General features: G+C 46.6%; 2 protein-coding genes across 5 annotated transcripts in view; one reads left to right on the top strand and one right to left on the bottom strand.

The window, feature by feature from the left end:
• Positions 1 to 7,454, top strand: part of LOC135368523 (tudor domain-containing 6-like) — a 12,795-nt gene extending 5,341 nt beyond the window's left edge. For all 3 annotated transcript variants that reach the window (XM_064601877.1, XM_064601875.1, XM_064601876.1), the window contains 6 exons: positions 1,656 to 1,777; positions 2,153 to 2,277; positions 2,642 to 2,875; positions 5,841 to 6,230; positions 6,295 to 6,530; positions 7,236 to 7,454. In XM_064601877.1, the coding sequence (XP_064457947.1) occupies positions 1,656 to 1,777; positions 2,153 to 2,277; positions 2,642 to 2,875; positions 5,841 to 6,230; positions 6,295 to 6,530; positions 7,236 to 7,344 (1,216 nt within the window). In that variant the 3' untranslated portion in view covers positions 7,345 to 7,454. The remainder of the gene's footprint in view (positions 1 to 1,655; positions 1,778 to 2,152; positions 2,278 to 2,641; positions 2,876 to 5,840; positions 6,231 to 6,294; positions 6,531 to 7,235) is intronic.
• On the bottom strand, positions 7,451 to 23,091 carry LOC135368527 (aromatic-L-amino-acid decarboxylase-like). Of its 2 annotated transcripts, XM_064601886.1 has the most exons (15): positions 23,015 to 23,091; positions 21,552 to 21,766; positions 11,788 to 11,901; positions 11,603 to 11,725; positions 11,403 to 11,537; positions 10,758 to 10,901; positions 10,622 to 10,688; positions 10,459 to 10,553; positions 10,221 to 10,288; positions 10,042 to 10,135; positions 9,790 to 9,888; positions 9,135 to 9,236; positions 8,876 to 9,072; positions 7,772 to 7,873; positions 7,451 to 7,708 (listed from the first exon to the last, which is right to left on the bottom strand). In XM_064601886.1, exons 2-15 carry the CDS (start codon positions 21,750 to 21,752, stop codon positions 7,636 to 7,638), a joined length of 1,614 nt encoding a protein of 537 aa, XP_064457956.1. In that variant the 5' UTR covers positions 21,753 to 21,766; positions 23,015 to 23,091; the 3' UTR covers positions 7,451 to 7,635. The 2 variants fall into 2 exon arrangements, with proteins under 2 accessions (XP_064457956.1, XP_064457957.1); XM_064601887.1 differs by lacking the exons at positions 21,552 to 21,766; positions 23,015 to 23,091 and adding an exon at positions 18,149 to 18,277.

The following is a 23,091-nucleotide window of genomic DNA, read 5'->3' as shown; positions in this document are numbered from 1 at the left end:
AATTAGAGCCTGAAGTTCTAGGGTTTAACCAGGTTCTTCCCCGAATTTGCACCATGAATTGACTGGTGCCTCCCGAATTTTACCCTGCAAGTTGCCCTCACTGAGACGACTATGGCTAACTAGTTTGGCTGCAAATGCAGTTAGTTTGAGTAACTGAGCCCAATTTCTCCCCGAATTTAGCATACTGGAAGTTTTTTTTTTCACCCGAATTTGCATTTATTTAGAGCACATGTTTGTTTACCTAGTTTTTACCCCCCCCCCCCTAAATTTAGAAGAAAAAAAAATCCCGAAAACTTAAGGCTCTACTCATAATCCAGCGGAAACCACACAGACGTTCCTTGAATGCGCAAGCGCAACCTTTGATGCGGTCTGTGCTTGCAGCAACACGCTGCCGTCGAGTCTATCAGTGGTGCACGCATAGTGAGCACATGATCCTCAACACTGCGAAGTTGAGGATAACATGGCGCCTATGCTGTAGCGTTTCAGCGGAAGGACAAAGTAAGGGCCTGTCACTTAGTTGCTTTGTTTTCAAAACTAATGTTGAGGATTAAAATAATGTGAATTTACTGTGGGGTAGAGCCCCTGGCGATGAAGCTCCCCACTCATCATCATTAAGTAAAGTTGTTGTTGAACAATAATGTGAAAGAATGGCTCACAAAAGCTCGGCCCGACTCAGGCCTGAGAACTTCCACACTGTACCCGAGCCCACAGTCAAAAACGACTTTGAGGCCCACGCGCTGTGTTGGGCTCGGGGTTTTTGTAGTGCTTTACTTCCCTTCACATTTGCTTACCGATTCGCTGGATTTTCTCCCCTTCTCTGCTTTCTTTTCCATGCAGTTTAGAATAAAAAGTTACACTTAGAAAGGGCTCTAGGGAGCAATTTGCATGGTGTTTTGTACATTGTGATTGTGTTTACACATGTACCCATGTTTACAAGCTGTTTGGCAGAGCTGCATGACGAACGGTGGCTTGTCACGTCTTACTACGTGCCAGACCAGCTCTACCGCGTGTTCACCACTTACCTACCACCTTGTTGTCTGCCACCTGATGAGCACATGTTGTGTGCCATGTGGCTAGCAGCTGTACTTGTGTGTCCGTAATCATATTGCATCGGGTATTTACAAAACATATGTATATAGTACTTATATTTTTATTTATACATATTTATCAGGGTTATCCTGAAGACTTTCCCGACGAATGTCAGCACAGTTCCCCCTGAAGTCTGCCCAAGACGCATACTAACTCCCCTGTCACCTACTCCTTCGTGCTGCCCTCTATCCATCTGTCTACATCTCTACACCCCTCAGAGACACACTTGTTTCGTGGTGCTAATGTGGAACTTTAAAAAACAAACTATTTATCAGATATATGCAATAGTGTCTCAACAGGTTATAAATTTCACAGGAGCCATTTTAGCCGACAAGAGATTTCTCACCTTATCTACCTTGTCATACTGCTTTCTTCATGGGATTCACTGAAGTATTTTTAATTGTGTTAAAGTAGTTGTCAATATTGATGTGTCCTGTCCTGTTCTTATGCTCAGGGCACATTAATATCGACAGGACCAGTGCACCTCACAGGGATACCCTGTCACATAATGGCACTCTAAATATTGGCCTGGTGGTACGATTTCTATATCTGACAATGTTTTTCAGTTCACTCTACAGCACAAAGGTACCGGAGCTGAACTTCGAAATCAAGGTTGGCATGTATTGCGTGGCATACTATCCTGTGGATACGTACTGGTACCGGGCTAAGGTACTTCAGGTTCAGCCAGGTGGGAACATGACTGGGTATTACTAGAGCCTGAAGTTTTCGGGAAAATAAATATCTGGTAAATAAACATGTGCTCTAAATTCATGCGAATTCGGGTGGAAAGACTTCCAGTACGCTAAATACGAGGAGAAATCGGGCTCAGTTACTCAGTAACTGTACTGGATTGGTACAAATGATGTAACTGTATTTGCTGCCAAACAAGTCAGTGTGCATTCCTACAGACGTCTCAGTGAGTGCAATTTACCGGGTAAAAATCGGGGGAATTTCACCCTAAAGAGGCAGACTGCAATTCGGGGAAGAATCGGGTTAAACCCTAAAACTTCAGGCTCTGTGCATGACATGTGTCGCAGCTCTATAATCTTTGGTGTTGTTCCAGGTCATGTCAAAGTGTCTTACATAGACTTTGGTAACTCGGAAAGGGTGGAGCGGCACAATGTACATCCGCTGGATGCATCTCTTGGAAGCATTCCAGCTCAGGCCATTTGCTGTGCAATCAGAGGGGTAAGGTGCACTTATAATTGTGGATACCTTCCTGATGCCCATAGATAGGGTTGTCATTTTATCATGCATTTCTTCTTATCTGTTTCTCTAACTTGCTATACACTACAGTCCGTCATGCTTTTTACTGTTACCAGCCCATGAGGAATACTCTATGCACTTAATTACTTCATGCTCTCTCCACCATGTTGCTTTATCACGTGGTCAATTTAATCCTACTCTTGCATGTGATGCAAAGTGTCCAGTCGAATGAACATGGGTTGGTAGAGCTCCATGAAATAGAAAATACTAGAATTAAGATTCTACTGTGTGCAAAAATTCAATGAAAATACTTGTAGAACAATAGTTTTTGTTAACCAATTCTCAGATTAAGCCCATGGGGAACCAAGGGATGTGGGACCAGCAGGCTGTACAGACATTTAAACACAAGCTTCAAGGAGAGGTGAGCTTGCGAGCAGCCTTCTACGAGCAAGACCTCATCAAGGGCCGATACTCTGTGGAATTGCTGGTGGACTCCAATGGACCAAATGACAGGGTGACCCTAAACCTTGCAGAGCACTTTGTCAGTTTATGTCTCGCAGAAGAGGTTGAGTGCCTTGATGTAAGTGAATTGCGGCACCATCTACATTGTTGCTAAACTGTTCACACAACCTAAAATCAAGAGGGTGTGGACTAATTTGAGTGCCATGTGGGGAGTCCATATATTTATCATTCGAACTGAAACTTGAGTGATAAGTGCCCTAGTGGCACATTAAGCTCTTTATGTTTAGTCCGTCCTTTTGTTGCCTGTGCTCAGGTGTTTTCAACGTGGATTTCATCCTCTAGCTTGCCTCCATCTATACCATTCTATAAGCTGCACTCCAATGCTATTCATGCAAGTTGGAAAATTGAATAAGGGCGGGCAGCATCTTAGCATACACCAGGAGTGTTGTTGCTTGTCATTGTGGAGAAGAAAGGAATGCCATTGTTGTGCACTGATCTTGCTTCAGTCATCAAGCTGTCTCTTGGGAGCTAGAATGCACAATATTTTCGCTGTACGATGTCTTGTCACTGTGCGATTAAAGGGCGAAACACTGAGACAAAATGCACGACATGTCATGCGATGAATCGCATGCACACCCTCAACAACTCCGAATATCCTCTGGATGTACGAATAATGTCCTAACGAATTCGTACGGCCGATGGATGTCCTCATATCCATCGGACGTACGAATCTGTTAGGACATTATTCGTACGTCCAGAGGATATTCGGGGTTGTTGGGGCAGTCACGTGCAATCAGTCGCACAGTTTCACGTCATGACCTGTCGCATTCTGAATTTGCAGACACATGAAACGGCGGCATCGCTATGACATGTCACTCTGGACTGCCATGTTGCTAGAAGAGTGTGACCAGAGCTATGTTTGCTGACTTTATTTAAAGAGACCATGAAATGATTTTCGCAATTCCGAGCACTCTGGCGGAAACGGTTCTCATGATCCCTCACTATCGTACAGACATAAACTTTTAACTGGATTCAGTGCACCAGGTGCGAAGTTACCACGCAAAAATAACAGGGCGTGACTGCCAGATACATTCCTTCGAAGCTGGCTTACGTCATCAAGTCCTCTCAGCCAATTGTGGACGACCGGGAGCACACACCCCGTGGGACCACGTGGGTGCATGGTTTTGGTTTGGGTAACAACGACGTCGTATATCTGCTGTCGAAATCGGTAGAAATATGGCGAAATGCAAATTGTCAGTGATGAAGGAAGTGATTACGTGACACACACAGCGTCTAGGAATCGTTCCGTACGCAGCAGCTCCCAAAGGGCCACCGACAGACATTTTCTGACGAAGAAGCAGCTCAGATAGGAAATAAATTGCACAAGTGTACGAAGTTGGGGTAGTTGGCATCTTGACATATTGTTTATTGCTGCATTCAGCAATATGTCAGATGGGAAAACGTGCTCCGGTAACCATGCTGACAATCAACGGCTACATTACACTTCTGGTAGGATTCTGCATCAACGATTAGATACTATCTTAGCTCCAGGGTAAATTAAAACATATTTCGTGGCGAAGTTTGCAAGCATGCAAAAGACCGTCCGCGAATCAGCAACATCCACTGTGATTGACGTCACGGCCAGTTCGCCTTGCTGGCATGTTGTAGCAGTCGCCGTTCACGGCCGTGGTTAATATATATAAATTTTTGCTATTTGAATGATTTTCAACTTCATATTTTACAGGGTGAACGCTTTAGTACAGAGGAACAAATTGAAAATGATAGTGGGCTTGTCAAATATCCTTTCATGGTCCCTTTAGTGTAACGAAATTTGCTCCGAATAAAACACACTGAGCGAGCACAATTTGTTCCGAGTTTTGTTTGTTTTTCACCACGCAATATGACAAGATCAGTCACTTGCTGTTGTATTCTGAGCGCGCACTGTCGCCATTTTTTCTCTGACCTACCGCACCTACGAGAGAGGCAGCATCAGCGGCTGCTTGGTTCATGACGTCACCACCTCAGCACACTAAACACACTGACGGGAATGGAGATATCCAAGGAGTTTTATTGCACTGCAATGTGGCATAGCGAGCTGCTGCTGCAACCTATTTTGCCAGAATGCGCCAGAATTCGATGCTTCGCGTTATGGCGCGTTGCTCATTTTGTCGTACATGTCTCATCCCCAAATGTACAAGAATGCTCCGAGAAAGTAGCGATGAGCAGTGCGGTATGACCTTGAAGGGCTGGCCTGATCTCTTGGCATCAGGTCCCCCAAGGTCGCCATTTTCCCATGTATTTGTTCCTATCCCGATGCGTGCAATGCCGGAGGCCACCCATAGATACCTCATTGTTACCAGATGTTAGCTTGCGTTGTATTGTAGCGCGCTAAAGATCCAGTTGAAGCCCAATCCAAGCCAGGTCAAGTCGCCGAAGGAGAAATGGACGACTGCGCCTGGTAAGACAGGTACGCTATGTGATGCACGCAGCCGTGCTCTAGATCCTTCGGATCGCTCAACACGTTTAAAAACGGGACCAAAAAGTGAAACACGACACAGAAAGTTGTTATACGCGTTTTATCTGGACAAAAGACAGATTCATTCGCAGAAACAACAAAAACATTGTGCCGCTAAACTTAGCGCGGTTGAAGTGATCCGGAACGGCAACAGTGGGGTATCTAGTGGCGGCCTTCTTCGTTGCACGCTTTTCCGAGGTGAGTTTGGGGGACCTGCTTGGCATAACGTAGCTGGGCCGCATGTCGTAGCATCAGTGTGAGGGGCAGCCGTGAGGTCTCTATCCGTCTGCTACGGACGTGGCGTGGTGCTGTTTGCGGGGGACTGTGACATCAGTGCTACTCATTTACTGTCTCACTGAAGGAGGGGAGGGGTTCCTAGAGTGTGTGCAGATCAAAGCACGCACTGCAGGTCAGTAACGTTCGTTGTTCTTGCGCAAGATCACATTTTGCTCGTTACACAATACGCCGCAGCCAAAAACGAGAAATATTTACGGAGGGAGCCTTCGCTGCTCCTTGAAATATCCAGCTAGACGTGCCAAAATACCTTATGTTGTGCATTCCCTTCCAGGACATCTCGTCTGTTCCTGTGTGTAATTCCTCTTCAAATAAGAGTCCAGTACCCAAGGCCTACCAACACAGTGCACAGCCCTCCGTACCTCAGCCCCTCGCTGCACACTTCTCGACCAATGTTCCCCCTCCTGTGCATCCAGAAGGAAACTTTTTGGTGACATTGTCAGTTGTGTTCAGCCCATCAGACTTCTTTGGCCAGTTGATGGACAGTAACTCGAAAGTGCAGAGTATTGAAAGGCTGCAGGAACAGCTGAATGAGTATGGGCCACATGCACAGCCCGTGGATGAGACCCACATCGTGCCAGGCTCGCACTGGGTTTGCCTGTATTCTACGGACCAGCATTGGTACCGCGTGCGAGTTCTGGACGTTGTACAGGAGGCGCAACAGGTTAGACACCCTTGCGTCAATTATTGCCAGTCTACTCTGCATAATTGTGTGTGTTCACTTTCAGTTGAAGTACAAGGTGTTCTACATTGACTACGGTAATCGAGGCACTGTGACCGCGGCAGAGCTGAGACCGCTAACGGCCGACCTAGCCAAGTTGCCCGCTTTCGCACTTCATATGGCGCTGGCCATAGTGTCCCCTGTGGGCGAGCACTGGAGTCAGGCAGCAAACCAGCTGTTTGTTGAGAAGACAGGCTTTGATGATTCTCTATTTGCAGAGCAGAAGAGACAGAAAAAGGATGTGTGAGTTTCCAGTGACATCAAGTTAAACCCCTGTCAGACAGACTAATTTAGTGTCACGTTGAGCGAGTGACACTTGCACGTAGTGTGCTGTCACACGACATCTCTTAGTCACACTCGGCAGAAAGCGCACTAACGATTTAGTGAGCTCCCCAGACTCGCTTCACTCCTCTTCGGCTGACAAAGTGTGTAGCCTCGACGGCAGGCTTTTTGGCGCGGGTAAAAATATTGAGAAAAAGTGAGGGGTCCCGACACCACAATATTTCGAAAAAAGGATTCGCAGCAGCATGTTTATTTTATTTAAGTACAGTGTGAGATGGTGCCAAAAAAACATGTCATTACTCTTGTTAATAGCCTGTAACAACTTCGCAGTCTCGGCGATCCGGCGGCAGCCATTTTTGTTCTAGCACGTGTTTGACGCCAATTTGTTTAATGTTGGAAGAAGATTAACAGGAAGTGTTTCTAAATGAAAGAAAAACATTCTGAGGAAGGTATTGTGGCGCACGCCTAAAAATTTTCCCGACGTTTATTCTCATCTATCATAATTGCCGTCATTGCATAAGTGACTTAAGCAGTGTAGCAAGCACGTAGCGAAAGTGACATTCGCTGGTTGGAGTGCACTACACGAAAATGACACTAAATCATCCCATGTGACAGGGGTCCTAGTTTCTAAACTGGAAAGCAACTAATGTCCTTTACTGTTTTCAGGTTGGGAACAGTTACTGAAGTTGTTTTGTGGAACCGAAGGAATCCACGAGCTGGTGTCAACGTGAATATATTTCTGGTTGAAAACAACCTTGCAGTCATCAAGCCATAAGCAACAAGCATGTAGTTCAACAGACCAGTGCCTGGTATTCTAAAAGTTCTGTGATGCAGAGAGTATCTGCTCGATTCCTTCGTTTGCAATTATACCTGTTACAGTGTTTACTGGCGTTTCATTGTTTTATTCGCTCGAGTTTGACACAAGGTTGGTTTACGTCAAGGAACAAGGGAAATTGCAAGCATATTGCAGCCACTTTGCGCGCATTTGTTGGCACATTTTTCCTTGTCTTTCGATTTGATGGTAGTGCTTCATGGTTATTAGTGCTTGAGGTTCCGTGTGGCTCCGCTAATTCTTGAACATCCACTCCTTTAGTTGGTAGTACTTTTCTGTCAGTCTGCTTTTGTACGACCTGTTGTTTCTGCAAAGAAAATCATGCAGTAATGACACTGCAGCATGAAGAAAGACCTTCACATTTGCTTACATGTAATGGCTAGTTTCTCCCTGGAGAGGCATTCTTTTCACCAAGCCATGTGGTCCAGTGTCTACACTCTCTTCTCTTTTGTAATGGTTCTTGCGAAAAATACTGCATGAAATAGCACAATTGCGTCACATGCGTACTATTTTTTGTGAAGTTCCCGGTAATGCCGCAGTCCCAGTGGACCATTTCCATATTCGCGTCGCCCCCGGCGACGGAATGTCGAGCGTCGTGCGTTTCCCCCCAATAATGGTGACGCGCTCTTCGGACTGGCACGTTGCGCGGGAAAGTAGCGGAAGGAGAAGGTTGGAAGAAGAATGTGGAAAGAGTGAAAGCGCATTGTACTGGTTACCAGACCTAGGGTTGCCACCTTTTGGAGCGAAAAATACCGGCTGGGGGAGAGGAGGTGGAATAGATGGAAAGGAGGAAAGGCTCGTGGGAAAGGGAAAGTGGGTGAGGGTCGTTCTAGCTGGCTCGACACAATCACCAACAGCTTTGCACAACCACTGCTCTTGTCCCCTCCGAACACAAGATGTAATGAATAACAATGAAAATAATAATAACAATGAATAATCATAATAATGAATAACTAAGAAAACGACTGGTGACTGTCGAGTTGGGTCTGTGCTCCAGATTTATTCAAGCTGTGGTGGAATATTGAAGGGAAAACCCCGTAAAAGCCCTTATGAAAGGTCTTGAGCCACAAATACCAGCAAAAGGCTGCCGGTATCACCTTCCTACCGGCAGAGCGCGCAAATAACCGGTCGTGGTGGTATAATACCGGCCTGGCGGCAACCCTAACCAGACCTCAAACGTCCGCATACCCTTGAAACCGATCATCTCCCCACAATGAACATGACAGTCTCCCGCAGGTGGGTCCATGGCGATATTTTCCACTCAAAGATGGCGGACCCAAGGGCTGGGCATGCGCATACGCGTTGTCGGAAACGGTCCATTGGCTGAATTCAGCTCAAGCTCGCAGTCCCACCATATCCACAATGACACAGATGCATTCACTTGTACAACGCTCAAAATGTGCTTCGTGTCAAAAGTCACTTGACACTGCGTTTCCTTCCATATTTTTTTTTCTACAGTATATTTTCTACTTACGCTGGTTTTGTTGACTTGAGTATCTCGAAGGCATCACAGATTTCATTCCAAGCGTTGAAAACGTCTGAGCTATTGGTCATTCTACTGCAGATTGCGAACCTCAGCACAAATGTCCCCCGAAGTTTTGTCGGCGTCAGGTATATGTTCCTCCGCTCTTGGAGAATCTGCAGAAGAGCTTCGTTTTCTCTGTTTGATCCCTGGATTTTTGTAATAAACAAAATCTAAATACATGAAGTAATATGCACCGCTGCAACGTTACCTTATATCGGAAGCATACGAGCCCCATAACCACAGGAAATACAACCTCGAAACGACTGTCTTGCTTGACGTACCTCTCGAACTCCTTTGCAAGTTCCACTTGCTAGAACATATTTAATGCATTTCGTATACGAACTACTGGCCTTTTATAGCAATATAATCATAACTAGAGCCCCCAGCTTTCCGCGGAATTGGCCATGTCTCGCGGAACCTGTTGTTTCCTTCCGAATCTTCCTTTTTTTCGCGGACTATTAGATGTCCTACAGAATTATTTAAGGATTTCAATCATTCTGCGACATTTTCGCTGGTTAAACCCGATCAGCCGCGACTGCAATGCCTGACACCACTGATAATGCTGGCACTTACACGGTTGAACACGCTGTGACGAAAGGGAATTTAATGACTGCAATGCCTGGAGAGAGATTGACAGAGTTGAGTCTAGTTTTCTATGTGCACTGAAAAGTTACGAAAGGCTGGAAAATCATGCGGGACGAGTCTGTGTGCGAACTCTGGAGAATACAGCACATTTTTGTTGTTGTTGCTTGTGTTCTCTTGCCAGCGGAATCCTACAGATTTGTTAAATCCCACCTCGCGCAGTAGTAAATTCTCCATCGCTGAAAGACAGAGGCTCTAATCGTAACTTTTGCAGAACTGACCTGTCGTATGAAGTTCTGCAAGCCAATGATTCCATAGCATCGGAACACAAACCATAATTTTAAAGACCGGAATCTGCGTCCCAGTGGGATGGTCCAGTGCTGCAAATGATACGTGGAATTGATTAATTAATAGCATTAGTTAAAATTGATGCTTGATGCTTTGCTAAAATTGATTAGTTAAGTGCATTTATGGCTAGTGTGTGTATGTTGCCACAATCTAAACTGATCGCATTTCATCTTCACCCCACTCACACGGTAGTCGGGCACCTTCCCTCCTTGGTTCTCGTGCTTCAAGTAGAGAGGATTCACTTTGAACGCTTCCTCAATGTCAGTTCTGTCTCGAAACCTGTTGAAAACATTACTTTCGTATAGCAACGGCGACTTCCATGTGTGAATGCACATGAGTTATTATTCTCTTTGATTATACTCACCACATAACTGAGCAGTCTACATTAACAAGCAACCATTTGTGTGGGTTGAGACCGAATGACGAAACGAGCTGGAATGGAAGACTTAATGTTTAACCCAAACCCCAAATCTTTCATGTCGTCATCAATCCATCTTTCAGCATGTGACTCTGACATGCTCTCCGCAAGTATTTTAATCCTGAGGAACATCTTGTCAGTTTGTTCACCTGTTCTTGCACTAGGAGTGGCAGTGCAACATTACCTCTACTCCATCCATGTAATGCCTGAACTCAGGACATATGAAGGCTGACCCAGCATAAGCAGCATCCACGTGCAGCCAAATTCCTTCAGTTTCACCTAGACACGGCAGGAAGAGCACGTCGCATGATTTTGGCATTCACAACATGCGCATTCTGTCCACTTACAAACTGGACCAATCTCTCGCAGGTTGTCGAAAGCGCAAGAACTGGTGGTTCCCAGTGTCGCCACCATCTGACAAACATGTTAATTAAATGCACAGGCAATGTGGGAGATTTTGGGAAATATGGGAAATGCACGTACGGCCATTGGGATGTATCCCATTTCTCTGTCTTCTCGTATAACTTCACGTAGTGCAGATCCACGTACGCTCAAGTTGTCGTCAGTGTTTAGAACATGGAAGCGCACAGATGCCAGTAGGGCTGCTCGCTCGACAGACGAGTGTGCCTGTAATGATGTGTGTGTAACTCAATTCAAGGCATCATCATCATCATCATCTTTGGGTCTGATCCGTGGAAACATCACTATGACTGATGTAGTCAACATTTCCACGCACATCCCTCGTAAGCAGTCTCATTCAGCATCACAGCGGCCGCGGCACAGGGGCTGTTTGTTTTGCCTGCCATAGGCACCATAGAGAAAGCAAAAATTGCCCAATGAGGACAGTGCGATCTGCAAGCTGGTGAAACAAAATTATGACAAAAACTGTTAGCTGATGACCATGACATGGTTGAAACTGCTCCAAAATATCTACATGGTTCCCACTGGTCTTTCAAACCTTTCGGTACCCTGGAATTTGAAAATGCAGGAATTTTCCACACTCCTTGAAAACCCTTGACTTTGCATCTTTTCTTATCCTCGAGCATCTTTGTTCCAGAATTGAGTGTGAACCATGTGTTCCATATGTTCCTTAAAAAAGTTGGGATAGTATCGCAATCGAAGCAGTACCTGGGATGATGCATACACGACAAGCTTGTCCCACACCTGACTGGGGGTCAGCGATGGGTTCCTCTCTATTACACGTGATGTCATTTTCGTCTTAGCAGCCAGTACAGCTGTGAGAGTGCATTCGCTTGCAGTACTCTGAAACATACATTAGTACGACGTCGACGTTACTTGGCCGAGTCAAACTATCGCACTGCCTATACCTGGATCACACCTCCGCCCCTGATGCCGGGCGTCGAAAAGAGGAACTGGTCAGGCAGCTGAATTGCTTTTCCTAACCAGTCCACGACTACCATCTCCAGTTCAGTACTCGCCGGACTTGCCACCTGTGCAAAAAAAAAATTGAAAATGTGCAGCTTGTCTTCAATATGGACATCGGGTGTCATACCCAGGAGAAGCCAACAGTAGCGAGGGTAGAGCTGAGTATGTCCGCCAAGATGGACGGAGGGCTCTGGCCAGTTGGGAAGTAAGCGAAGAAATTTGGAGACTGCCAGTGAGTCATCTGCAGAAGGGGAAATACAAATCTTAGACTTGAAACGGGGATAGGGGTTGAAGCATGCCCCCTCGACATGTTACCGTGTGAAAAATGTAACGAAGTTAGTAGCGAAGTTCTTCAGCCTGAAATGTAACTCGCAGTTACGGAGTTACTTAAAAAAAGAACGAGTTACTCCCAAGTTACTTCGGACACAAAAAAAGGTGCAGTGCGTTTTCGTTTATGTCAAACAATTTGAACGCTTTGCATCTTACTCCCTGTGGGCGCACAATGGTTCAGCTTCATTTCAATGGCAGCAATTTTTACTTCCTGAATAGAATACTGTCATTGATTAAATATCACGTTCTACGCCATGAAAAAAACCGAGAAAGCAAGAAAATATGTGGACGTGAGTGAAAAGCGAATTAAAAGTAACCTGGAACTTAGCTTAAGTTACTTTGGCAAAGTTACCTGAAAAAGAAATTAGTTCCTCTGAAAGTTACCACGGCGCAAAAGTACCGTCTTAAGTTACAAGTTACCAAAAAAAGGAACTTAGTTACAGTAACGAGTTACCTCGAACTCTGGTTATTGCGCACCGGAAATGCCACTGCGAACGAAGCGCTTTCGCTCTCTCCCTTGAAGGGACGGCTGCTGGAAGCCAATTCTCGTTGCATGATGTTCGGCTATTTTTTCCGACGAGATAGCTCCTCAATATCCCTGTCAATTATCATTCATTTGAGTGAATTCGGCACGCTCTTCACATTGGTGGGGTAAAAAAGTGACATTTACTTGGCAAATTTCCGAGTTCAGTTCGCAAGAATTTATATAATTAAACTTACGTTACATGACATTCACATCAGGGGAAGTGGCAAAAACCTAGTACGAACAAATGCCGTTGACCGCATGATTCCAGGTGGTCAGTTCTTTTATTGTAATTGAGTGGCGCGTTTTCTGCGACACCCACGGCCCCTGTGTGTGACGGCCGCGACATTCCTTTTCTCAAGGTCGCGCCCTCATTGGTGTTTCAGGGAATGTCGTTTTTCCGCAGACGGAATTCGGGCATAGCCTCAACATCCGGTGTCTGCTCTTGTGGTGTATTCCGTCGAAAAACAGTCAAACTACGCCGCTGTTTCGCGTGGGACTTCCGGTACCGTGGCCAGTGGTTCAGGAGGAATAAAATAACATTATAGTTTTGACATGGTGTCCGCCCATTTCTTCGAACGCCGTTTTACCGAACGCAATTTCATCGAACGCCGTTTCATCGACGCCTGACCAAGGTTAGGTCAGGAGGGCCTTCTACGTATTTCACACGTTGCCGCAAGGAAAAGCGGCGGCCACCGATTCGATGAAACAGCGTTTGATGAAACGTCCGTTTTTCGACGAAATGACGTTCGATGAAATGTCACGGAACCTTTTGAAATCGACTGGAACGGATGCGACCGTCCCTTTAATCCCGGGCCTTGAAGAGTGTTCTTCTTTTTCTTATTTTTATTTTTTTTAATGCTAAGCACGTCAAATGACACAGAGCTCGACCCCCTCCCCTCCCCCCCCCCCCCCCATAAAGTTTCATGTGAATTATTTTGGTAGTTCCGGAGCATGCGCGGCCATGTATGCATGCATGAGCAGCGGAGGCACGGAGCATGTTGGAAAGCGTCTTATTTGATAGGGGAGAGTTCATTTTACCGTATTTAAGCAATTTTCACCATCGCACTCGACGGGCTCGACGCTTGTGGCATGCACGAAATTTGCGAAGTTTGTGCAAGTTTACGAGTTTTCGTTATATTTCTTTTTTTTTTTTTTTTTGCAATAGAAAATTCTGGAATTTCTTCCTCAAAAATTGAGATTGAGACAAGGGTCCATTCAGGCTTGTTGGTACCATATATGCATGGTTGTTTTTGCCTGTTGTGGCATCCGTCAGTCGAGTTGTTGGCACGAGTAGAATAATCACGACATGAACAGTCATCTAGTATTACCTGCACCGAGCTCAAGCAGAAAAGGGGGGACCTCGATATTCCCGATTGCGAAATCCCCGATATCGAAATTCACGTTCTCGAAACAAGGAAAATCAAGGAGAATGCTCGACTGCTCGAGATACTTTTCGTATAGGTGGTCGTGGTGCTATAGTGAAAGGGCTCGCCGTGATTGCTTCGTAAGATGGTATGCCGTGTTTTAAAAACACTGCGACCACCATTTAACCAATCAAATTCACGGGTTTTCGATGTCTGTCCAAGTAGTCGTTTTAGCGAACGAAATCCACATATTAGCGGCCGTTAGGCTTAGCAGGCCGGACACGACGGAACAGCACGTTGGTTAGTTTATTGTTAGGTTCGTACAAGTTCGGTGTTTGCATTTTGATGTCCAGGTTAGTCCAAGTTCGCTGTTGACAGTTTCCCGCGCGCGACTGTGCGTTTTATAATCAGGGAACATTTATTTACAGTAGTTTAGTTTACGTCGGGGATTTCGACCAGTTTATTTCCAGGTATACACCCGCGGAGAACACCTTCACTTGGGATGACGCCGAAATAAATCATGTAAAAATAAAACGTTCAAAAATAAATCTCTTAAAGATCAAACTTTCAAAATAAACTCTTCAATATAAATCATGAGAAAATCCACGCTGTCGAAATAAACTTTGAAGAATAAACGCTTCGAAATAAATATTTTAAAATCCACCATCCCAGATTGGTGGACAGCCGACGGCAAGCATGACAAGCATGAGTAAGAAACATCATATTAGCATGTTCCGCCGAAAAAAAACATCGTGTTGCCCATCAACCATCATTAGATTAGCACCCTTTTAGCTGTGCTCTCCTCTTGCACGTATATAACCCTTGCTTAGTAGCTGTGATGTACGATTTTTTCGCTTTGTGCGCCAACAGTGCAGATGTACGTATAAGTGAAAAATTTTGTCAGTCATGGGTGCCATCACTTTCCATGTCAGATAAGCTATTTCTGGGCATTTCTGTTGTGTACAAAGCTATGATACTGTGTTATTCAGGCAAGGTCTTCGTTTATTTCATTGTCATCTTGCATATACCGGGGATAGTTATTTCAGAGAAACAGGGCTGGCGTACGAGGACTGCCGACACTTATACTGCTTGTTATATGTGGAGACACTTTAGTGCATAAACGTGATGCTTAAAAATGATTTCAGGGAGGCCTGTGACTTTTTGCCTTGTTCCTGTTCCTGATTCACTACGTGAATCACTGTTCATGTAGTGATTACTCTACTCGTGTCAACGACTCGACTGACGGATGCCGGATGCTGCACGGCCAAAAGCAGCCATATTGTACCATAAAGCCTGAATGGACCCCTATTTCCACGTCTTTCCTTATCTCTCATTTACCAGCACCGCGAGCTGGCTAAAGTTTCGTCGGTGCACAAGATGGCCAGATTGATGAGCGCTCACTGCCAGCCGTCGGGTCTCGAAGGAGGGAAACACGTGTTTGCAATCGTTATTTGTTGTTCAATAATGTGACTGCTTAATGTTTTCTTTCCATCTAGTGTTTTGTGAGTTACCCGTTCAGTTGTTCCTTCGCTACGACGCGCCGCAGCGCGCATACACGTTTGCGAAGTTACCTTCAACTAAAAAAAAATATTTGAGATTAACAAAAAGTACCACTGAGATTTTTTTGCTACGTCTTGCTAGGAAGACGATGCATCGAATGACACCTTGATCACGCTTCTATCTCGACCTCCTTACACCGAATTTTTCGGTCAAAAATGTGCATTTTGTCGAATTTTCACAACTTCACGACTTTTTACTGCGGCTTACATTGCATCCGCGGGGCTGAATTTTTGTGTGTCTAAAGTACAATACGGAGGGTATTCGTAAAAAAAAAAAAAATTGAGGATGAAATTTGTGGTGTCGCGCAGAGACCATAGCGCGCGAGTGTAGGAAGCACGATGAGAATCGCTATCAATAAAGGATTCTGGAATGGGATGTCTGGCTGAGCGGACACAACATTTTGGCGACGTCGGGGAGAACCTACCTTCTGCGAGATGTTTTTGGATTGAGGACTCATTCGCCAACGTTACTTTCTAAACGTCACGAGCTTCCCCGGACTTCCTGCTACGCCGCCGTTTCTTGAGCGACCAGGCAAGCCTCCCGTTCCATGGAGTCAATGGCGGCGGATGTTCGATAATTATATGCTTGCCATCGACGGAATATCCTACAGGCCCGATCGTCAAAAGGCAATGCTCCTTCATGCTCTTGGGACAGAGGGACAAAGAATTTTCTACACGTTGTCAGTTCCTGCCGTACCGTCGGAACAAAGCAGCGGAGACTCCACCACAGCCACGGTAAATGTGTATAAAGGAGCTTTGGCAACACTTGAAAAGCGGTATGCCGAGAGTTATAACGTTATGGTGGAGCGCAGGAAATTCAGTCAGCGTTCTCAGCTGCCGGACGAAAGTATCAAGGAATACGTGACTGCTCTTCGAGGTCTCCATGCTTGACGAAACGCTACGGGACCAACTTGTGGACAAGGCCCTCCTACCCCAAGTACGCGAGCGACTTCTACTGGAAGGATCAACACTTACTTTGGAAAGGGCTACACAGATCGCGAGTCATGTTGAGCAGAGCCGCAAGGAAGCCCAGCGGATCTTGCAGGAGAACACAGCTGCGGTTGAAAAAGTGTTCAAGAAGCCGTTCAAGAGATCAGCTGGCAAGCCCGCGACTCCCAAGCCCCAAGCTCAAGGGAAGAATGCAACTACTTGCTTTCGTTGTGGTTCACCGTACCATCTGGCGAACGCGCAGGAATGCAAAGCCAGGTACAAAGAATGTTTTAAGTGCAAGAAAATTGGGCATTTCGGAGCCGTATGCCGAGGTGCAAAAAAGCAGCAACGTGGTGCCACTCGCGAAGTCGTAACTGAAGGCGCACATCACGAGGATTACCCGTCCAGGACAGAACCTGCAATACTATTGGAAGTGCAATCATCTGCGGCGAAGGCTATCCACATTACAGCAGAAGCCGGTGGAAAGGACGTCACGTTTTTAATAGACACGGGTTCGTCAGTTTCCATAATTTCGTCGGTTGCGTATCAGTCCACATACGCCGAGAAGTTCACCCTGCAGCCTGCGTCAATCGAACTTCACGACTATTCGAGGAAAGAGATCCCAGTGCGAGGGTGCGTCATCCTACCTGTCAAGTACAAGACACGTAGCGCGACCCTTCTCTTTTACGTCGTACATCATGGAACGACACTATTGGGGCTCGACGCAGTTGCTGCGCTAGACTTGCGGATTGACGGGGCACTCTTACAATGCCTGGAGACAGCAGTTACAACCGGTGCCAGCGAGCGAATAGCAAAGTGTGAGTTTGCGAACCTGTTTTCACCGGAGCTGGGCCTAGCCAAAGGCTACGAGCACAAAGTCAAAGTACGGACAGACGTGCAGCCTACAACTACTAAACTCCGAAGGCTACCCCTACAGATACGTGACGATGTGTCTAAAGAACTAAAGAAACTGCTGGATATGGACGTCATTGAGGCTATTGATGCATCGCCCTGGGTATCGCCACTTGTCGTGGCCAAGAAAAAGGATGGTCGGATCAGGCTATGCGTAGATCTGCGGGCACCAAACAAAGCTGTCGTGCCAGATTGCTACCCATTGCCGAATATGGAAGAGCTGCTGAACAAGTTATCCGGTGCAAAGATATTTTCCAAGTTGGACTTAACAGCAGCATACCACCAGCTCGTACTGGCCGAAGAGAGCAGAGATCTCACTGCGTTTATAACGCACGAAGGTCTATTCCGATACAAGATATTGTGCTTCGGGCTGGCCTCCGCGCCATCTGCATTTCAGAAGCTTTTGGCTAATGTGCTGAAAGGATGTACAGGGGCGTTACACTATCTGGACGATATCATCATGTTTGGGAAGACTGAAGAAGAGCATGAACAGAATCTACGTTCAGTTTTGCAACGGATCTCCGATGCAGGGTTACGGTTAAATCACAAGTGCGTTTTTGGCTTCAGCGAGCTCTTTTATCGGTCACACAGTAAAGGAAGGAAAACTGTTTCCACTCGACACCAACGTCAAAGCTATTTTAGAAGCCCCAGCACCATCAGATTTACGTACACTGAGGTCATTTCTGGGAATGAGTGGCCACTACGCCAAATTCATAAAGAATTATGCAGATGTGGTGGAACCTCTGCGTGAACTGCTGCGAGGCGCAGACGCTTTCCACTGGAATCCACGAGCTCAAGCAAGTTTTGAGAAGGTTAAAAGACACATCTCCACATGTTCAGCCCTCAGCATGTTCGAGCCAGCATTACCTGTTACCGTCACTACCGACGCATCCGCTTATGGGCTTGGTGCTGTTTTGCGTCAGCGGGATGGCAGCATTTTCCGCACGGTATCCTTCGCATCCCGGGCGTTAACTCCCCAGGAACGGAAATACTCAGCTGGAGAAAGAGAGGCCCTCGCATGCATTTGGGCAGTTGAACACTGGCATGTATACCTTTGGGGTCGTCCGTTCACATTATAGACTGATCATCAAGCCCTTCAGACGTTGTTAAAAGCACTCAGGGCACCGGACACCGACCGCTACGAATATCACGATGGGTCTCACGGCTTCTGAGTTACAATTTCACTGTCGTCTACAAAAAAGGGAAAGATAACGAGATTTGCAGACGCGTTGTCGCGACTGCCACTTCCATATCATGCACAAGAGCCCTTCGAAGACGTGGTGTGCATCGTCACAGAATGCATCTCAAAGGAGCAGCTCCAGCGTGAGACAACTTCCGACTCAGTAATGCAGGACGTTCTGCGCTACATACGAACAGAATGGCCTTCGAAAGCGGCTCTTCGAGACAACGCTGTGACGTTCTTCAAGGTTCGCACTGAGCTGTCAGAAGTTGATGGACTGCTGCTGCGAGGGGATAGGATTGTTGTGCCACCTGCGTCAGTGTCAAGGGTAATTGGTCTGGCGCATGAGGCACATCCGGGCATAGTGCGTACAAAGCAGCGCTTGCGTCAACTGTACTGGTGGCCTGCGATGGACAGCAACGTCGAAACTGCTATCCGGGGCTGCGACATATGCCAAACAGCGGACAAGTCCGCGAAGACGGCACCTGCTCCACTCACTCCTGTGAAACTTCCAGAGGGACCTTTGGAAAAAGTCAGCATGGACGTTGTTGGTCCTTTTGAAAAGGCCCCACAGAACTGCCGGCACATGATCACCTTGATAGACTACCATAGTCGGTGGCCCGAAGTGTGCTTTTCGAATACAGTCACAACTTCAACTGTTATCGGGTTTCTGCGCCAAATCTTCAGCAGGGAAGGTCATCCCGTTGAAATTGTGACTGATAACGGCTGCCAATTCATTTCCCACGAGTTTCGTGCTTTTCTCCAAGAACGAGGAATTCGCCACATACGCTCCTCAGTCTACCATCCACAAGGAAATGGTATGATCGAGAGGTTCAACAAGGTACTAAAAAGTTTCGTCCAAGTGGCACAGTTAGAGAACCGTCCAATCAAAGAGGCCGTACTGGAATACATCGGGGTGTATCGTGCTACACCTCACGCGTCAACGGGACTAGCTCCAGCTTTTCTGTTACATGGAGGAGACATACGAACACCGACTAAATACCATCGGTTTTCCAACACGAAAATTTTTGACCGAGCCAGCATCGGAAATGAATCGCCTCCGAGAAAGAATTGAGAAGAAACAAGCCCGTCTTAAAGCTTACGTTGATGAGAAAAGAAGCGCAAAGCAACAACACCTCGAACCAGGCGACTTTGTGCGTGTCAAGCTTCCTGGACACATCTACAAAGGTCAACTCCGGTACTCCGAACCGAGGAACATCATCGAAAAACGGAGCAACAATTCGTTCCTCCTAGACGATAACAGAATTTGGAACAGCAGCAAGCTTTCTAAGGTTCCGAAAGAAGCGTTGCCAAAACTACTCCTAAGGCCTACTTCCGGATCGGATGCAACACCAGTGGCTATGTACTGGAACATACCTTCGGATGAAACTCCTCATCAGACTTCTCCAGACCCCAGTTGGCCGGATGACAACGGATGTGGATCCGGGGCCGCCACAGCCCAGTCCAGGCAAGCTGACGACGAACCTGCTCAAAACTCTGCCACCACGAGCGGAACGACTCAGCAAACGAAGACGGACAAGGTGGACGTTCCTGCTCAGGAAGTGCAGCTTAGACGTAGCTCAAGAACGAGGAAGCGACCTCAACGTTTGGGTTTTTGTTGAATGGGTTTATTGTGTGTGTTATCGTTGTTTTTGTCGCGAGGGGGAAATGTGGTGTCGCGCAGAGACCATAGCGCGCGAGTGTAGGAAGCACCATGAGAATCTCTATCAATAAAGGATTCTGGAATGGGATGTCTGGCTGAGCGGACACAACAAAATTCCAGAAGTTTATATTGCAAAAAAATTCGTAAGCTTGCACAGACTTTGCAAATTTCGTGTATGTCACAAGCGTCGAGCCCGTCGAGTGCGATGGTGAAAATTGCTTAAATACGGTAAAACGAACCCTCCGCTATCAAATAAGACGCTTTCCAAGATGCTCCGTGACTTACGTTGGCCGCAATGTCTGCTCAAAACGACATAGGTTTTCGCCAAGCACTGCGTCTCTGAGGGGCTCTGCATACCACCATGTTCAATTTCGTGAGAAAAGAGCAATGTTTTGTTGCTTTCCGAGTCATAAAGAACCACCGAAAAAATGCACATAAAATTCTACGGGGGGGTCGAGCGGCACTTTGGATGAATGACCCTATTCGAAAAGCAGCGTGCTCTGGAGGCAAGTATGGCGTTGTATACTGAATATATCTTACAAACACTATATAATAACACATGCGGTTGGAGATGATTTCTGGATCTTTGTAAAGGAGCAGCGAGGTGACACTTAACGTGGCGCGAAAACCCCGTCTCATCTGTCAAGCTGTTCATCAGGAGTCACCATGGAAAATAATTTCGCCGCGCGCTGTATTGTCACTGCGCGATCAAATTTACAAAAACAGTCGGAGGAAGCAGCCGCAGACAGCCGGCACGATCCTCGCGAGACGTCGAAAAGTCCCCGTGCCTTCCTCCCCTCGTTTATTTCTTCGCAGCTCATGAGCCGCACCGGTCTATGTCACGAGTCACGTGCGAGGGGAACAGGCTACGTTACGACGTTCTCCTCGGTGCTCCTTTAAAGGAGCCATGAGGTGACATTTAACATCGCTCGAAATCCCGCCTCGTTTGTCAAGCTGGCCACCAGCAGTCATAATGCAAAATATTTCCGCTCTGCGGTGCGTATTTACAAAAGACAGTCGGAGAAAGCAGCCGCGGACGGCCGACACAGTGCTCCCGTGACGTAGTGAAGACTGTGCGTTGTTTGTTTGTTTTTTCTTCGCAGCTCACGCGCCGCTTATACATGCTTGAGCTGTGCTGCTATACGTCACTGGTCACGTGAGGGGAGTAGCATACGTCACGACGTCCTCTCGTTCTGCGGTGCGCTCTTTTCACGAGGAGAAGAATTTTACAAAGGTGGTGCGGAACCGAGCCCTCACGCTCGCTCTGTATGTCACTTGCGCTAGTCGTTCTTTCGCGGGAACTCATTTTATTCGTTGGAGAACACTCCGCACCGAAAAGCGAAAACAAAAAGAATGTGTGTGGGGGGAGGGGGTCACCTCCGTGCTCCTTTAAGAAGACCGACGTAGTGCAAAAGTAGACGACATACACCAGGCATTATGACCCTTTCTATGTCGTCGAATATGTCCTGCCATTTCTCCGGATGGGTCGGTGGTTCAGCCGGTAATAGGCTTGCCATGAAGCCCGGCGTGACATCTGGGAGTACTGGCCGGTTCCGGATTCCTTGCCAGTAACTGACGGCGAAGTCCACAAGCTGGTGGCCTGCTGCTCGGAACTGTTCGTCGTCCATAGCTCACGGCAATTCTGCGTTCCGTCCGAAACGTGTTTTAGACACTATTGTGTATGAAAGCATCATTGGTTCATATGATTACTTTTTTTTTTTTTTTTTTAGCATTATGAACTGCGATGACGACGTCTTGCGTTGCGATGGCAAATGCCTGAGCGCGATGTGAGGTCAAGCACGTTAAACTGTCGCTATTTGCAGGAACGAGATACCGAGAGGGAACGAAATGTGCTGCACCTCATGTGATTGATCCACAGGCTGATTTCGTTATGTACAGCTGCAGTGAGGCTTAACTAGAACGCTCAACCGCCAGCGAAGCGGAATAGCACTCGACATTTCCGTCGTGATTACCTCCGCGCATGCAAAATTTTGAAGCACAGCCCAGAGCACGAGCAATAATAAACAGTAATGAAATATGGGGTGAAAGCTGCCTGCAGAAACGCTAAAAATTCCGATAATTAATTTTTCTCGCGTCATCTTTGGCACGACGTCATATGCTTACGCGATAGGACCAACACGATTGGTGCCCATAAGACGTCGCTGCGCAACCGCCGCGCGCGCCTACAGTTGGAAGTGCCTCTGGTTCGTGCCCCGGCCGTGTTGCCTAGGTTTTTCTAACTAGGACTCAGGCACCAGATGCTCTAAAGCAAACGCTCTTTATGAAGTCGACCATTGATTCAGGTCAACACCATCATCTGGTGGTGCGCATGTACCCTCAACCCGACCCCGAACAGCGCTCACTGTTATGCACCAGAATTGAGTCGGCATACTTCAGATAACGAAAAAAAGACGCAACATTCTCAATTTATGTGGCTGCCTGTTTCTTTGGTTGAATGGCTGCGTTATGCGTTAACCTCCCACCCTTTCTTTTTTAATTCGCCACTCAATTTGACACGAAACTATCTCAGTAATGAACGCTGAAATAAGCAGCACGGTCTTTTTTTATAATAAATCGAAACACTGAGCTTTTGGGCGCTATTAGGATTAGATGTAGTAATGCGTGTAAGTTTAACGGACTGAGTGTGTTATTTCTTATTTTAATAGTTTGTATATCACCTTTCAAAAAAAAAGGAAAAGTAACGTGCGAACACTGCGAATGGTTCAGGAAACTGATTCTACGGAAACTGTAACCTTTCAATATCGTGCTCCCCACATGCCGTTTCTAGTTGGACTCGCAAAAAAAAAAAAGAAAACGCTGTGTTCCAACTCCCTCATCGTAACGTATTTGCGGCCAAGTTTCACATCGCGCAACAAGTGCCAGTACTCACCTTTCCCTCGGAACGGCGTTGCAGCTCAACTCCGCAGTGCTCTCAGCATCCCCAGGAAAGAGTAACATCCCTCTCCC

Source organism: Ornithodoros turicata, chromosome 9, assembly GCF_037126465.1.
Source record: "Ornithodoros turicata isolate Travis chromosome 9, ASM3712646v1, whole genome shotgun sequence".
Taxonomy (NCBI): Eukaryota; Metazoa; Arthropoda; class Arachnida; order Ixodida; family Argasidae; genus Ornithodoros; species Ornithodoros turicata.
Note: the sequence above shows the minus strand (reverse complement) of the source record. Positions and strands in the feature narration are given on the sequence as shown.